The sequence below is a fragment of the Haliaeetus albicilla genome, chromosome 6 (genome assembly GCF_947461875.1).
Source record: "Haliaeetus albicilla chromosome 6, bHalAlb1.1, whole genome shotgun sequence".
NCBI classification, from domain to species: domain Eukaryota; kingdom Metazoa; phylum Chordata; class Aves; order Accipitriformes; family Accipitridae; genus Haliaeetus; species Haliaeetus albicilla.
The window spans coordinates 1,383,472-1,399,133 of NC_091488.1; the positions used below are offsets into that span (position 1 = coordinate 1,383,472).

Consider the following 15,662-nt stretch of genomic DNA (forward strand, 5'->3'; position numbering starts at 1 on the left):
AAACTCCTGAGGCAAGAAAAAAATTGTATTAAACTCTTCAAGTGAACAACCTATACCTGTCTGTCTTAATATATTGTATCAGCCTTTTAAAAGCATTGTAAAAATGTTAATGCCAACAGCAAAAGCTGTTTTTGCAACAGTTGAGGAAATGAGAGAGGATAGATGCAGAAATGGCACAGAGGTGAGATTAAAATTTGAGAAATTCAGGTGTTAGTTCCATGCTTCACCCTTGGTATCACAATTTCTTAAAAAAAGTAATTACACACACATGTATGTTCTTAACCCTGTTGCAAGACGCATGCCAAATAATGCACTACAAAATGTTAACAGATTCACTGCTTGTTTATTCCTCCATAATTTTTCAGAGCTTTGACACTAAAATGATGAGCTTCATTCTCGCTTTTAAGTCAACATCTCTAAAACCAAAACAAAACACCACCACACCCAGCTGCTTTCCAATATCTTCTCCCTGCTGCCCCCCCCCCCTTTTTTTTTTTGAAATCCAAGCAATTTCAAAAGCTCTGCGTCCTTCTAGGGGATCAAGTCATGGTCACTGATTAGCAAATGTATCTTCCTTGCAAAACTCAAACCTCACTGTAGAAAGGGAAACATCAGAGCAAATGTCATGAGTTAGTGACTTCAACTAATAATGATTTCTTACAGTAGAGTACTCAAGCTAGGAGGAAAAAAAAAAAGTCAATGCATCATGAGAAGGCTTAAGGAAAATACCAGTTGGTCACATATACATAACTACAGTCATGTCTTGGTAGCATCAGCTACACAAAAGAACATGCTACATGTAAATAAGCATTCCTGTTTCTGTAGTTCCCCCACAACAAAACATCAGTGTGAGCTTCCTAACGTTTTCCCCTCACTGACACGGTTCTTCCGAGAACAGGCAGCTGCACAGAAGAATCACTGAATAATTTGCCAGAACGTGCCTGTGTACATCTGAAGCAGCGATTTTGTTTGTTCCTTTTCAGAAGAACCTAAAAGCTCCTACAGAAAAATGAAGAGTGAATGGATTCCCTCCTTACTACTGACATCAAAGCTGTCAGTGCTGCGCACACTACATCAACTGTGATTTGCGTTGGTCATCCTTTAAGACTTTATAGAGTAGTGTTAACACAGGCATAAAAAGAACACTAATATTTGACATGAAATGTTTCAAATAGAGAGAAGGTTTTTGAAACTGAAAGCTTTCCATGAATTGCAACAAGCTGAGGTTAACCCCACGCTGCCTCACAGCAGCTTATGCTGTCTCCCCGACACAAGGCCCATCTGCAAAACATGTGGATGCTCAGTATCCCAGCTGTGAACTGTAGACACCTCACCTCCCTGAAATCAAGCCCAAGATGTGCCTTTGTTGTGGTTAAAGCATCTTTCCTTATCACTGTCCCTAAGCCATGAGGACCCCAAAGGGAGGCAATCACCTCCAGCTTTACATTTCTAGAGAGTCTCAAAAAAATGTACAGTTTCATACCCATTACCCAACTCTTCCTAAAATAGACTGGTTGCACTATCCTTGCCAACACATACTGACCTCTCTGTAGTTTACCCCCTGCCTCCACACACATGTATGAGGACACAGTTTAAAATGCTTTTGCAACCTCCGCTCCCCACACGCATTTGTCTACTACTCTCACTCTGTCAAACAAAACTACTACACACCTTTCAGCTACCTAAATTTTAAAAATGAGACATGAAAGTAGTCAGGGAAGTCTCCACCTTTCTCAATAGCTTACCGTATCTTCTTGGATTAACTTTTCATCTCCTAGATGTGTCTGTGCTATACGCAAACACCCTCACTCCTTCTGACAGCAATTTGCTGTTCTGCCAACCATTTTAAAAAGCACATGCCCTCATGCTACAAGCAAAGTGTTAAAAGAGCTGCTACTTCTCTATACTTAGCAGGCAATCTGTGTAGGAGATGAAAATACATACTATTCTCAAAGGCAAAAAATTTCTAAAGATATTCTACACAGCACAAACCACAACCTTAATTTCTCCCCCCCTTTATTTACACGGCCCTGAACTTTTCATCAAGGGGAATATAACAAGGCTAAATATCAAGAATAGTTTTATAATGATTTTGACAGCTCTTAAATCTGAAACTAAGCAGTTGTACATGGCCTCATATACTCCCATCCGTTCAAATGTGCTGAAAAAAATTTGCCCTCAGGCATGTAAGGCTCTGACAGTGGGTTCCAGTTAAGGCTCCCGATGAGAAGCACAGCTCAGCTAGAGTAAGAGAAAAGGTGTTTTTTCAGATAACTACTACATATCCCTAACTATCTTAGTAACTTAAATCCTGAAACACTGAAGGACAGCACGTATGTGCTAGGAATAGAGCTGATATTTGGTGATGCTGTAGGTGGCAGCAGGATCTCTTCTACTCTCTTCCAACCCTAAAATCCTCCACAAATATCTTACAGAAAAACAGCAAAGCTGCTACTGCTTTAGTAATACAACAGACTTGACACTGTTAAATTCCCTTCTACCAAAGAAATGGTAGAACCCTATACCAGCAGAGTCTCCATGTGCAGAGCCCATGCAAAAAAAGCCACAGCAACATGCTTGCCTGCTGCAGTTTAGCTCCAGATGTGCCCGCCATCTGGTGCCACAAATCCCACCACATTCAGAATGAAAAATCCAACCCTTGCTAACAGCGTTATGGCTGACATTCTTACTTCTTCCACGAAGCCAGCAAGCTTGCATCTGACATTTTTCCTTGACAAAGGAAGCTCTCAAAGCAAGGAAATGTTTTTCATGGAAGCTAACGACTAGTGTCATTTATCTCTTCATTCACTATACAGTGCAAACAGGTGAAAAACCTAGGCAACAAATCAGCTGCAGTACATAAAACAAGAGCCTTGCCTACTTAAATGTACTTACTGGATTTAGAAATTGATAAATATTTCGCAATTACTGCAAGAGAGTGCATTCAAAAATATGCTAACTGCAGCATTTACAACAAGAAATCTGAAAACTGCATACAACAATGTGACACGTCAGTGATTCTCTCTTGGTTTAGTTACTTTTAAAAATCACAGAAGTATGCATCCTGGTCCAAAACATACTAACAAGAGAGATATGTCAAAAAGTTTGGGGGGGGGGCTTTTTTTATTTCTTCTTTTACACCAGTTTTACTTTCCTTTGCTAATCCGGAATTCCACTACTACAACTTTAGTTAATAAACCTACTAATCAGGGTTGCTACATTAGGGGAAAGCAAACAAGAACTGCAGTAGTTTTTGACATAAGCACGAAACCCCAAAACCCATCAATGGTAATACGAGAACAGCAGTAGTTGCTTATTCCACACTTTGTTCTATATCCCAAGAAATTTGTCTTAACTTCATCTAGTCAATACTTCTTGAAATGCAATAGCAACATTCACTCTGCAAATCCAGGAACCATACTGGAATACATTTCAAAGCAAATTAGACATCTGAACTTTTATTCCCTCCCTCTTGACTAATGCTTATCTAGAGCCTGCACCAAGTTGACAGAACCACCCTGAGCAGTGGCTGCCATACTGCAGCACACCTGTACCAAAGTAAAAGATCACAGTTGCTGTGTTCCAATATAAAAGGCTGGGTCACAACATCCCATGCCCCTGCAAGAGCAGGAACTCACTGCTGCCAAGGGAGTCTCAAGGCTTCTGCATCTGCTTCTCCTGTTCTTTTGTCCTCTCCACCTCCACGTGTCATGAACCAGGATGCACCTGCTCTTTCTCCAGACTGATGGGCAAAAAAAGCTCGCTTGTTTGGACTATAATTGGTTGGTCTAATAAAAAGAGGTTATCTGTCCACAAACCTTGCCTCACTGGAAAGACACATTCATCAGATGTAGCATTCTTAGCAGAAGGCAGCTGACTATGGAGCTCCTTGCCAGGACTGATTAGACACAGATTAACTGGTCAGATCAAAGTTCAGGACACACCTGTACAAGACAAGGCTTTTGTTCAATACTCACAACAGAAAGTAGTTCTCCTGAACACAGAACCCCATATCACCACACACCCAGGCTGAAAGTCGGAACTTGCACAGGAATCCTGCATCCTTCCAGAATTTTGTTTCACATGTAGATACAAATCAAAAGACAGAGTCAGGGCTTGAAAAACCTGCCTACCCACAACAAGTGAAAGAGGAGAGGAATGAGTAGGTTGAGTTGGCTTAAGTAACAGAAGCCAGTAAATATTTTGGAAGGGAAGAGGAGGAGTCAGAGTTGCAGCAAAAGTCACATCCCCTCCTGCGCATGTAAGAGGAAAGCTTGGAAAAAGGAACAGCAGGTCTACGCACACACAAGAAGGATGGCCTTCCTCTATGCCTGAATTGACAGCAGCAGGAGGAATGGATTCACCTGGGGTAGCAGACAATGGGACAAAGAAAATTACAGGTATAGTGTCACAAGCAGCCAACTATATCCACATTCTCTACCTCACTGAGAAGGATTAATGCCACCAACAAAACCCCATACCAGTAGAATATTCAGCATCCAAACCTCTTACATGAGAGCACAATGGTATTTGAAAATAAGTTCTCCCAAACAAGCAACCAAACTTTTTGGTATTGTCTCTGTCCATAGGCAAGAAGACTATCTAACTGTAAGAGAGAAATATTTTTGTCTTTGCTTTTACTACATTTTTACTGATGCACTGAACATTTCTGAACAAAAAGGAGAAAGTCAGCTACCACTAGAAGATAAAGACATTCTTGTGCCTGATGAAACATTTGAAGACTCAGGCACAGATTACTTCAGTATAATGCGCTTGGGTAAATCCAGAATCAGGAGCCAAACCCTGCACCACCTTATCAAAGCAGTGCTAGCTGATGCACACTGAAAGAGGTTTTCTATCTACAAACCTGACACTATCAGCCCTTAGAAGTTTGTGTAACTACATCAATTCAATTCCCAAAGACCCCACTGTACACTCAATGGTTGTTACTCAAGCTCTACCTACAAATAAATATGTAATTATTTATTTATTTCACTGTTCCCTAAAAAGATTACTTAGCATCTGCCAGACGATGCTGAAACCACCTTTTTACCAAATGACACTTAAGAACAAAATAAAATATTGGTTTTATTCTGGCAAGGCATGAAGCAATAGACTAGATTATATAGCTGGAAACAAAAAGGGGGGGGCTGAATGTATTCAAACCTAGTTGGAGTTAAAGCTAGCTTTTAGCTGCTGAACTGTTATTCCATATTCCTTTAACAATTTTCTTTCTCGGGGCTTCTCAGCTGTCGGATATTGTGAAGGACTGTACAATATAATCAGCCTGAAATGCTGCTTCTCAGAATCAGCTCCAGCAGGTCTCAGCCATTGGGACTGAAGGTCAGAACACAAAAATCCCACCTTCCAAGCCCTACCTTATACCATAGGAGTTTTGACCAGAGTTTCTCAAGATATGTGCATCACCAGGAGGCATCTGGATTCGTTTCAGTGCAAAACAGCCATTAGAAAACCATCTTGAGGACTTCTGCCCCTCTACTTGGAGAAGTCGTTAACTTAAGGAACTATATCATACTGCAACATGGTAGCCAATAGCTGCTGTGAAGACTAGGAAAACATTCCTCAGCTTGTTTGTTTTTTTGTTACCTTTGATTTTCAAAGAGCCCTTTGATATGGTGATTCTCCATTTCTGAACAGGAATGCCTGAAGCAGAGGTTAAATAGCATCGAATGCATTTTCTTTTCCTTTCCACCTTTTTCCTCTTCCCAGTCTCCTTGCCTCCCCTGCAGCTGCCACAAGAAAAACATAAGAGCCACTTTAGCCCTCCGGGCTCCAACTGCAGGAGGCAGGTGGGCTGGTGAGAGGTCGATTCCTGCCAGAGCCCATCTGATGGGACCAGCCTCTGCCTTGGCATCACGCTTTTCTCTCCCTCCGCTCCCGAGGCTGGATGGAGCAGGGCAAGCTCTGCTGGAGCACAGAGTGCAAGAATTAATTACTGCATTGAGTGCAATTATGAAGCTGGAGCAAGGAGCAAGCTAAAACACAGGAGTGTGTGTGTATGTATATATATATATGGAAGATATAGCCAAGTCTTCTGGATGCATCTCTAGCTCCTGAAGCTGTAATTTGTGGGACACTAGGAAGCACAGTGTATGCTTGCAGTGATCTTACACCCTGCCCCCAATGCCTTCTTCTAGCCACCAGGGAAGAGAGCGCAGTGAAGGAGGTACTGTTGCTCTGACTGAAGTGGCCATCCTTCTGCCCTTGTAGGCAGGGGTGAGCAGATGAGAATGGAGAAGGAGGAAAACACCATTAGAGAGAAAAATAAAAAGGCAATTTATAAAAACCTCAAGAGTTAACCTAGTAGGATGTCAGTTTATCAATAGCATGGGTGCACCATTATCAGCAAGTAGGCAACAGAAGATCTATGCATTACAGGCGTTTTACATCAACAGAGAATTCAGTGGTCTTCCAGGAGCATTACTGTGCTATTTTAAACACCTTTTGAGTTGCTACATGGCCTGTAAGCTTGTCACTATGCTTTAGGGAGCATTCATTACAAGGAACTTCGGTTGCATGAAGACTTCCTTTATAGTCTTCAGTTCGTCTTCAGCATTACAAACAGACCAGTCATGACAAAAATTGGATTTGAAAGTGGATGTGCTTGTACTGTGTAACATGACTTTCAGTTCCATTCACACATCATTTGGAGAACTTCATCACAGATTAATATATTAAGATACAAAGGCAGTCTACCTGTTCTTTTAAAAACACCCTTTGGCAGTGTGAGACTTAAAGGGAGACTGGATACAGGCAGTGACTATGGTATAAGAACAGAGACTACAAAACCTCAGAGGGGAGTTAAAAAAAAAAAAAAAAAACAAAAACAAAAAAAACAAAGAAAGCAAAACCACACCAACCCAGAACAGGGAAAACATACTGCAAGGCAGGGAAATGCAAGATTGCCCTTAGATTATAAAAAGCATTATGAAAAGCAAACTCTTCCTGTTATCTGTAAATGCCTCAAATAATCTGTGCAGTTATTTCTGTTTCAGATTTTCTTTCAGTGCCGTAACTTGATAATGGAAATCCAAACTTTCTGCATAATACTTTCTCTAAACAATCTCTCCCCTATGCACCACTCAAACATTTTCATCCATTGCCATAACCCAGCCATGAAACACATTCTGGACTACAAGCCTGCAATCCAGTGTCCTCGTCCAGAACCTCATCAAAAACCCATTTATGCCAAAGGAAGGTCACCCATGTATTTCATTGCACCATTAAACCACTTCCCATGACTGTTGAGAATTGCCATGTTTACTTATAACCACAGCACTTAGCGCTACTAAACCCAGGAAACATAATGGAAATACTTATATCTATTAATAGACCATCAAGCATATGGGGAAAAGATGCCCTGCGGCTGAAGCACAGTACTACAAGTCAAAAAACTAAGGATAAAAGTAAAGCCCCAGTCCCTCTTCCCTGTAGGCCCAGGAAAGGAGAACCAGCTCATCCATCATTTATTTTGGAAGCCATAATTGGCTTACTGTTTATCAACATTTTAAGAGCCCCAACAGCACGTTTCCAGTCCTCTCCCTGAGGTCTCCTTCCCCTGACACAGACTCACACACACACACACGCCACATTCAACACAAAAGAAGGAATAAAAATGACTGTCGAGAGCAGGCGGGTCACCAGCGATGGGAGCAGGAATGTGCTTCCCATTACTTGACAGCACCCTCCCAAGGGAAGGGAAATTAAACCCCTTTACTTAAAATACGTAAAATCACAGTAATGATGTGTGGATAGACACTGCAGTATCGTCCTATTTTCCCTTCTGGGACAAAAGGAAAGGCCCTTCTTGTGTGATTTGCCATGTAGCCAACTTAGTAGCATGAAAAAAATATTTTTGTTTTACATGACTGGAGTTTTTTTCAAAATGAGGTTTATTTTACTTACAATATAATTGTATATTGGAAGTTTACTGCAACTCAATAATCAAGGCTACTTTATTCAGACTGGAGTATTCTTCAAACCATTACTTGATTTACGGCCTAAGCGAAAAAGCAGCAGTGCTCTCCCTGGCCGGGCAGGGGAAGACCCCTTCAGCATTTTTGCTCTACTTAATAAACCCAGGCATGCTGCACTGCCTTAGGGAAATTTGTATCTTTCTTTTTTGATCAAAGCCACAATAAGAATTTCAGTATTCCACCACACCTACAACCAAAATTAACTGCCAACTATAAATACGCGAATGAACGTTTTGCTTAAGTAAAGAAGAGCTCTGCTAGCTTCTGCTTGGCATCAGACAAGTAAGTTGATAATTCATATGGATTGAACCAAGCAAGGCATACTCCCAGATTTTACCTAATTGAAACAAAACCACAATACGTCCTCCAGCATCTGGCATTAAAACAGACAAAACAATTAGATATACTAGTGTTACTACTATTTTCTTAAAGATTTTTTGAGATGTTTTTACAGTGGCATCCACGAACTGATACACGGTATCGTGTATTTTTATCCAACACATCCTTTTCCATCCTATCAAAACCTGAGGGAGAAGTGATAAATTCTACAGCCTCATTTTATTTATTAAAATCACTAGTAGGAAAAAGGAATATCTAAGAGAAATTATTCAGCAAAGGAAAGTAGATTTATGAAGCTTCACATACCTTCTTCTTCCAAAATGGCTGGATGCACAATGCAATGATGATGGTGCTATGGTTATGGGGCATAAAATCCATTTCTCTTTTTGTGCAAGCAGATGCATTAATGTGCACTTGGGGCCAACAGACAGCCAGCTCTGGCACGAAGTACCAACTCAGAAGGCACCCCAGACTAAAATGTTCATCCTATCAAACCAAGTTAATACATATTCAGTGGACTGGTCCTCTTGGAAGGCAAATGCAAGCACACAGGAATGACTTTACAAAACAACAGATGTGATTATTAGTAAAGGCGTTGACTGCAAAAGCTTGAACAATTTCATCTATTTCTGTACTCAAAGTACAGAAAAAGGAGAGTTTGCAGATTTTTCACACACCAGAAAAAGGATTTGGACGCCCCGGACTGCGCCAAACATATATTTACTCTTGTAATGGAAAACAGAAAGTTCAAAAAGTTAAATATTATATGACGCACAGGAAACAATCTCTTCTGTTAAATTACTACAAGAAATTCAGCTCCACACTATGTTTTTCAAGTTATCCCAATCAATAAAAGCACATATGCGTTAACACTGGGACACAAAAAGTTGCAGTTTCCATACTGTAAATGAATTAATTTGACAAAAGTGAAATATTAATAAGAGAAGTTTGCTACTGGCACCTTTATTTATGCCAGGAAAAATAACATGAAACCACAGTGAAAGAAAAAAAACTTTAAACTGTTTTTCTCAGTGTGCTAAAGAAAAATGACTGCTAAGCAAACAGCTACCACAACACAACCGTGAAAACCCTCCACAACATCAGGAATACTTCTTCCAGGCACCACTGCTTTGGACATTCTTACTGAAAAGCAGCTAAAAAGCAAAAAGGAGCCTACCTGCTACTTAACTGAAGTTTATGCAAAGATCACAGAAATGCTTTATCAATCTCAGCAAAGTAGACGTTTGTCTGCAGCACCTTAATACCACAAGAACAAGCAGCTTCCTCTTGATCAAAGGAAAACACACACAAACACACACTTGAAAGCAGTAGCAAAACCCTCCAGATATTCAAGTGCAAAAGAGAAACTGACATCCCAGAATTTAGGGCAAAACATTTCCACACAGTTTTATCTGGCATTTGGTAAGCAAAAATGATATACGCAAATAATACAGTAAATGAAAACAAGCACATGCTCCACAAGACTTCATATCACAGAGGAGACAGATATTAAATAGTTAAAGAAAAGTGTAACTACTGCAGATAATTCATTTAAGAGTTACAGGCAGAAAATGAAGAAAAAAACTAAGATGTAACCAACAGGCATTTTAATATATTAATTCATCACATCTGCAGAAAGCCTTAAACATTTATGCATTATGTATGTACATACACAGATCACACAAGACAACTCAAAAGCAGAATTAATTCTATATGAAACATTTTGATTACTATTTAGCTGCAACAAGAAGTACTTTATAAAGATCCTTAGAACATTCAGACCCACAGAGAGTACTGGGTGCTATGGTTTTAGGATCTTGACAGTTTCATGATACAAATGAAGAAAGGAAGAAAAAATGTATTATTTGAATGACAAAGTCTGGCAGATGTGTTACAGTGTTTTAAATAATAACAATAATCTTGAGTTTCTTTAATATTTTTTTTCTCCATTTTAATGGTTAGATTTCCACTTTGTGAAACCCACTTACCTCTTATCTTTATGCTCCCACACACCATCATCATCATTCATCTTGTGGAGATAAAACACAGCGAAAGGCATTTCTAAATATCCTGTCTAAAGTCAGTCCAGGGTAATACTATGCTGTAAAATACCTCTGCGATAAGCCAAGGTTTCAAGTCACTTTTTTCACTGGGTAAGCTGCTTGAACACAAGTACATTGGGAAAACTAACACATACCATGTTCTTACACGCACTAATTCCAACCATAGAAAATACACAGGTAATATATCAAGTTGTGATGGAAATACAGAACACAAGTCAGTTACAGCAAAACAACTCAGAAATTATCTAAACATCATCAACCATGCAGGTTAAAAAAATAAATCTGTTGCAGTACTGAAAGAGCTTTGCTTTTGATTACTGCAATAACCTTGGTTGAGTTACAACATTCCATTATTTAAGCATATTATCCAAATTTTCCCTCTCAGCCAGTAGGAGAGATTCACAAGAAAGTTAAATGTGTGCATGTAACACAAGTGTATCTAAGATACTTACTGACCCAAATCACTGTACCACCTATCACCCACACACCACCTGAAAGGTAACTATATCAAACAGAACCTAGGAGATTCACAGACCTCACAAACCCCAAAGTTATCAGGCTGAGAACAACTGTGAGAGCCCATTAAAGGAGGAAGATGGAAACAGAGAGCAGACAACCTGAGCTGGTTGTTACTCAATGCAATTAGCTTTCGCATAATTTGCATTCGTTTCCTGATCATCTGTATTTCCCCCCAACCTGGTCGGTCCAGTTAGTTATAAAAATTCTATACAAACAATACTTTAAAAAACAAAACAACACATAAATGGATATAGAACTTAAATTGAGAATAACTGCTTCTAGGATCTCCTCAACAGCTTGAGCCAGTCGTAAACAAAGGGCTGAAAACTGCAATGCCCTGTCAGAGAGTTGGTGCAAAACCCAGATTTCACGAGGAGTGGTCAAGATAACTGGAACAGAGAAAAGCCAAACAAACTACTCAGCAATACTGACACCAGGACCTTCTGGCAGAGGTGAAACACACAAGAAGGAAATAATTTTTTTTTTTCTCCCAGTCACCTGAACAGTCCAGAATTAAAAGCCTTGCTCTTACTTTTCTGTAACCTTAAAATGCATTTGTAAGTGAATGACAGATATGAATAAGATTTTAAAAGCATTTCCCCTGCTGGTTTTGCTCCGCACACATAAAAGACCGATAACTAAGAAAGTTATAATTGTGTTTTATTTATTCATGAGACAAAAAAAGCCTTACTACATAAATCTTCATACCATATCAACATGCAGGATATATAGTTTCATTTACATTAAATATGTACATGCTCCTTCAATTAGCATGTCTAGAAATAATTACCTAATATAAAAAAAGTAACCCCAATGCCTTTCTACTGCTACGGATACGCCAGCCACCAAAGCAAATGGAGGTATGTGATGCTATACAGCAGTGCCTTACAAACGCTGAAGTTTTCAGATGCTTCACTTGCCTAACATGCATTTCAAGCGATATACCTTCTTTTTATTTCTGCAATCTTGGAATTCGAAGGCAAGATATTTTTCTTCACTGCAATTTAATGAAACTTAGTTGGAAAGGGATCTGACTTTTTTTTTGAAAGAACAGAGTCAAAGTCTGTCAGTGTTACAGTATTTTAAATAATAAAACGATAACCTTGAGAGGGTGTAGTAGATTAAACTGCTCTGAACTAAAACCAATACTCACAAATGGTAACATCACATGAAAAGCAGCACATGAATTAACCTTGGGGATAAACAACCTTCAATGTCCATATATGAGAGAAAAGAATATAGTACAAAAAAAAAGAGTGTAAGCATACTTTCTTTAAATCATTTTGGCTGATAAGAAATCAGTTGGAAAAGCACTGCTATCAAGAAGAAAAACCCACACAGTATTTTTAAAGAAATACACACATGAATTCCTTTCACACAAACTGGTTTTGTGATATACAGTCTAAGTTGGCACAACACATAATTTTTTCTTAAATCCTTTTAGGGCTGACCAACTTTTCTATAAGAAGAAAAAATATTTTGCTCTGAAAATCAAAGTGTTCAGTATTTCAATCTCCCAGAACATACGTTAAGCAAATTTCACCGGGCAGCAAAAGGGAAGAGGAGAGATTCAATACCAAGCAGCTTGTTCTTCAAACGCTATTTAGTCATTATCGTTACTACAGATGGCAGCGGCAATAACGCCTACATTTTGGTCACCTAACGCTCTCCCTGACAAAAAGATTCCTGCAATGTCTTCTCAGGCCGTAGCATCTCTATTGTTTGCCGCATGCCTTTGATTTTTGGCAAAGGTATACACCTGAGCTCTGCAAATTTTATTTGCTTGTGCCACAGAATTTCGGTCCTTTCTGCAGAATTATAAACCATTGAACAATAGTCTCTTCCCTAGTAGTCAAGAAATGCAAATACCTTCCTTACCGCAGGCTTGTTTGTTACAGCTTGATCTGGGCAGACAGCCTGAAGTGATGGACACGCTAAATCTGGCGCCTCACTTTCACTGCCATCCCAGCAATACCCTCAGCACTAGAGGACCCTAGAGGTCAAAACTCAGATGCTGCCAGAGAACTGCGAAGTTTGGGAACGGGCACAGTGGCTGCAGCCACTGCCCGTCGCTGGGGCAGCACCCCTTTGGGGGGCAACACAGCGGGAAGGAGCACTTTACTTTGGAACACGGAGGCAAGACTCCTCCTATGCCTATGAACAAGATGAGGGCTCGAGGACCAAGATATACATACAAACACATGAATGAAGAGAGTATCATTTCCACATCCACGTTAACGGTGTATGTTAGCAGCTGTTGTGCTTGATATAGAAATGGTAAGTTGGGTCCCAGAAAAAAAGTCTCACTGTCTGCTGCAACAGATCCAACGCACATCCACACTACTGTCTGTAAAACACACCACACACGCAATCTTTTACACCACATCATATACCATCTTCTAGCAGCCAACTCAAAGTAACAGATTTGGCTGAGACCACTCCATACTGCCGTGCTTGGGCATTAGTGTTAAATGTCGATGCTTGACCACAAGCGATTACATCTGCCTGTGCCTGTCCGTGCTCTACAACACGACCCACTTGATATCATCTTTAATTGTACCACTTGCTGCCTTTTCTATGGATTCCCAATCTCATACAGAGTGAAAAAGAGATGATGTCCTGGTCCATATAACGAGCAAAGCTTTTTTGCAACATTTGCCTCTGAAGCTAGAAAGTATAAAGTAGAAAAACACAAGAAGAAAAACGTCTGGGAAGAGTGCAAGCGAACACTGGGCAGATTTCCTTAGGCTTTAGGGAGGAGCTGAAAAAAAAGTCACAAATATAAATTCTGAGCATTAGCTAGTTTTCTCCCTTCTCTTCCATGTGAAACATGGAAAAATGGAGACCCAAGACCCAGAAGTGCTTGACTGCTCAACTGCAACAGCTTATACAAGCGGGAGCTGTGACTGCTGAGCACAGGAGGAGGGTGAGGAACAGCAAACACAAGTGATCCTGGCTCCCTCCTCGGCTCCCCACACAGCGATGCCTCGGAGAAGTCAAAAGACTCGGATTCATCTTCCCACTCCATCAATTTGGGGTAACAATACTTCCTTATCTCCCCAAGCAATTGTAGAGCTACTTTTAGAAACTACAGTGGCTTAGGACAAGCAGGAAATTAATTCCTTCTTACGCCCCAGGTTTAGATGGTTTGCCATCCACAAAGCAAATATCAGATAATTAAGGCAGAAGTATAACGAGCAGCTGCCTAACACCTTAATCACCACTCACCTCATCCCTCGAACCGGGGAGAGGTCGGGCGAGGAAAGAGCCGCCGGAGCCACCCTCACACCTACCGCGGCCAGGTCCGCCAGCCTCGGCCCCAACATCTCCTGCTGCCGGGGGACGCGATCCCACGCCGGGCACCGCAGCGGCCCCCGCCACACCTCACTCGGCCCTTTTCGCCCTCGGGAATTCAAAGTTACGTTCGCCCAGCAACGAGGAGGCACCCGAACGGGCGCCGTGCCCGCAAAAGGGCTCCCAGCGAGGCGTTCACGCTCCGTACCAGCTCAACCAGTTTGCCGCCCGGGTTGGCCAACCACCGCAGGCAGGCCCAGGCACCGGCCGAAAACGAGCTTTGCACATCGCTCCCTTCCCCGCTCTCCACTTGGGGGCAAAACCAAGCTGCCGCCCTCCCCGGCAGCACCGCCGGCGGTCGGGGAAATCAAATCGGGCGAGCCCGACCCGCCGCACAAAAGCCACCTCACGGCAAACACCTCCCGCACCGACACCCGCTCGGCGCCCCCCCCCCCCACACTCCCCGCCACAGGAGCCGCCGGCTCATCCCGCCCCATCCCTCCTCACAGCGGCCCCGGGCCCGGCCCGAGATGGCGGCCGGACCCTCCCGCCGCCGTCGCCGCCGCCCCCTCAGCACCTTGCCGGGCAGGCGGGGAGAGCGACCCTCGCCTTGCCGCCCCCGGAGGCTCCGGCAGCCCCGGGACGGGACGGGACGGCGCCGGGAGCAGCTGAGGGAGGTAGGCGGGCGGGCGGGAGGGCGACCCGCCGTCCTCCGGCACCTTGCGGGGCCGCAGAGCCATCCCCTACCTGTCGCCCGCGGGTAGCTGCGCGCAGCCCCCGGCTCCGCCATCTTCCTCAGCCGGTGCCCGCCACCGCCGGGGCTCTCAGCTCGGCTCGCCTCAGCTCGGCGGGGCCGCCGCACAGGCGCACTGCCCGCCCCGCGGCACCTGACAGGGCGGGCGGGGAGGGGCGGCGGCGGCGGCGGCGGGGCCGGCTCCTCGCCAGGTGCTGCCGCTCGTCCCGCGGCGCTGAGGGCGGGCAGGGATCCCGCCGGCAGCCCCGCGGTGGAGCCTCGGCCCACGCTGCAGCTGCTCCCGGCCGCCTGGGTTTTGGTGCTGCGTGGCCGTGGGGGGGGACGCGGGAGGGCACCCGGCCTCGGGGCAAGCTCCGTGCCCGTTCTGGAGCTGAAAACGCAGGCCGCCGTCAGTACAAGGGGGTGGAGGAGGAAAGGATGTTCCCTTCGTTTTTCTCTGGGGAGCGTGTGCTTTGGTATCCCCGATGCGTCTCCCAGTACATCGCTGCGTCTTGCTGAGCGCGAGTGATTCTGCTGGGGCGCAGGTCGGCAGTTTGACTCCCGTCCTGGTGCTTGGGTTCACACACCTCAATGAAAGTTTAGGTTTTAGGTTGGATTTAGGTTTTGTTGGTGCGGATGGTAACAGTTACTCCTCACGTTGCCTCATCAAAGACTTCACTTGAGTTGTTCGTAACCCTGCCGAATTCAGAAAGCCTC

General features: G+C 43.0%; 1 protein-coding gene across 2 annotated transcripts in view; it reads right to left on the reverse strand.

The window, feature by feature from the left end:
* MAP7D2 (MAP7 domain containing 2) overlaps window positions 1–15,422 on the reverse strand; it is an 86,323-nt gene extending 70,901 nt beyond the window's left edge. The window contains exon 1 of one of the 2 annotated variants that reach the window (XM_069784801.1): window positions 14,960–15,422. In XM_069784801.1, coding sequence (XP_069640902.1) covers window positions 14,960–15,002 — 43 coding nt within the window. In that variant the 5' untranslated portion in view covers window positions 15,003–15,422. Of the gene's footprint in view, window positions 1–10,324; window positions 10,374–14,959 lie in introns of those variants that run through there. The other variant, XM_069784802.1, reaches the window with a different exon arrangement.
* Between the last annotated feature and the right edge of the window lie 240 nt (window positions 15,423–15,662).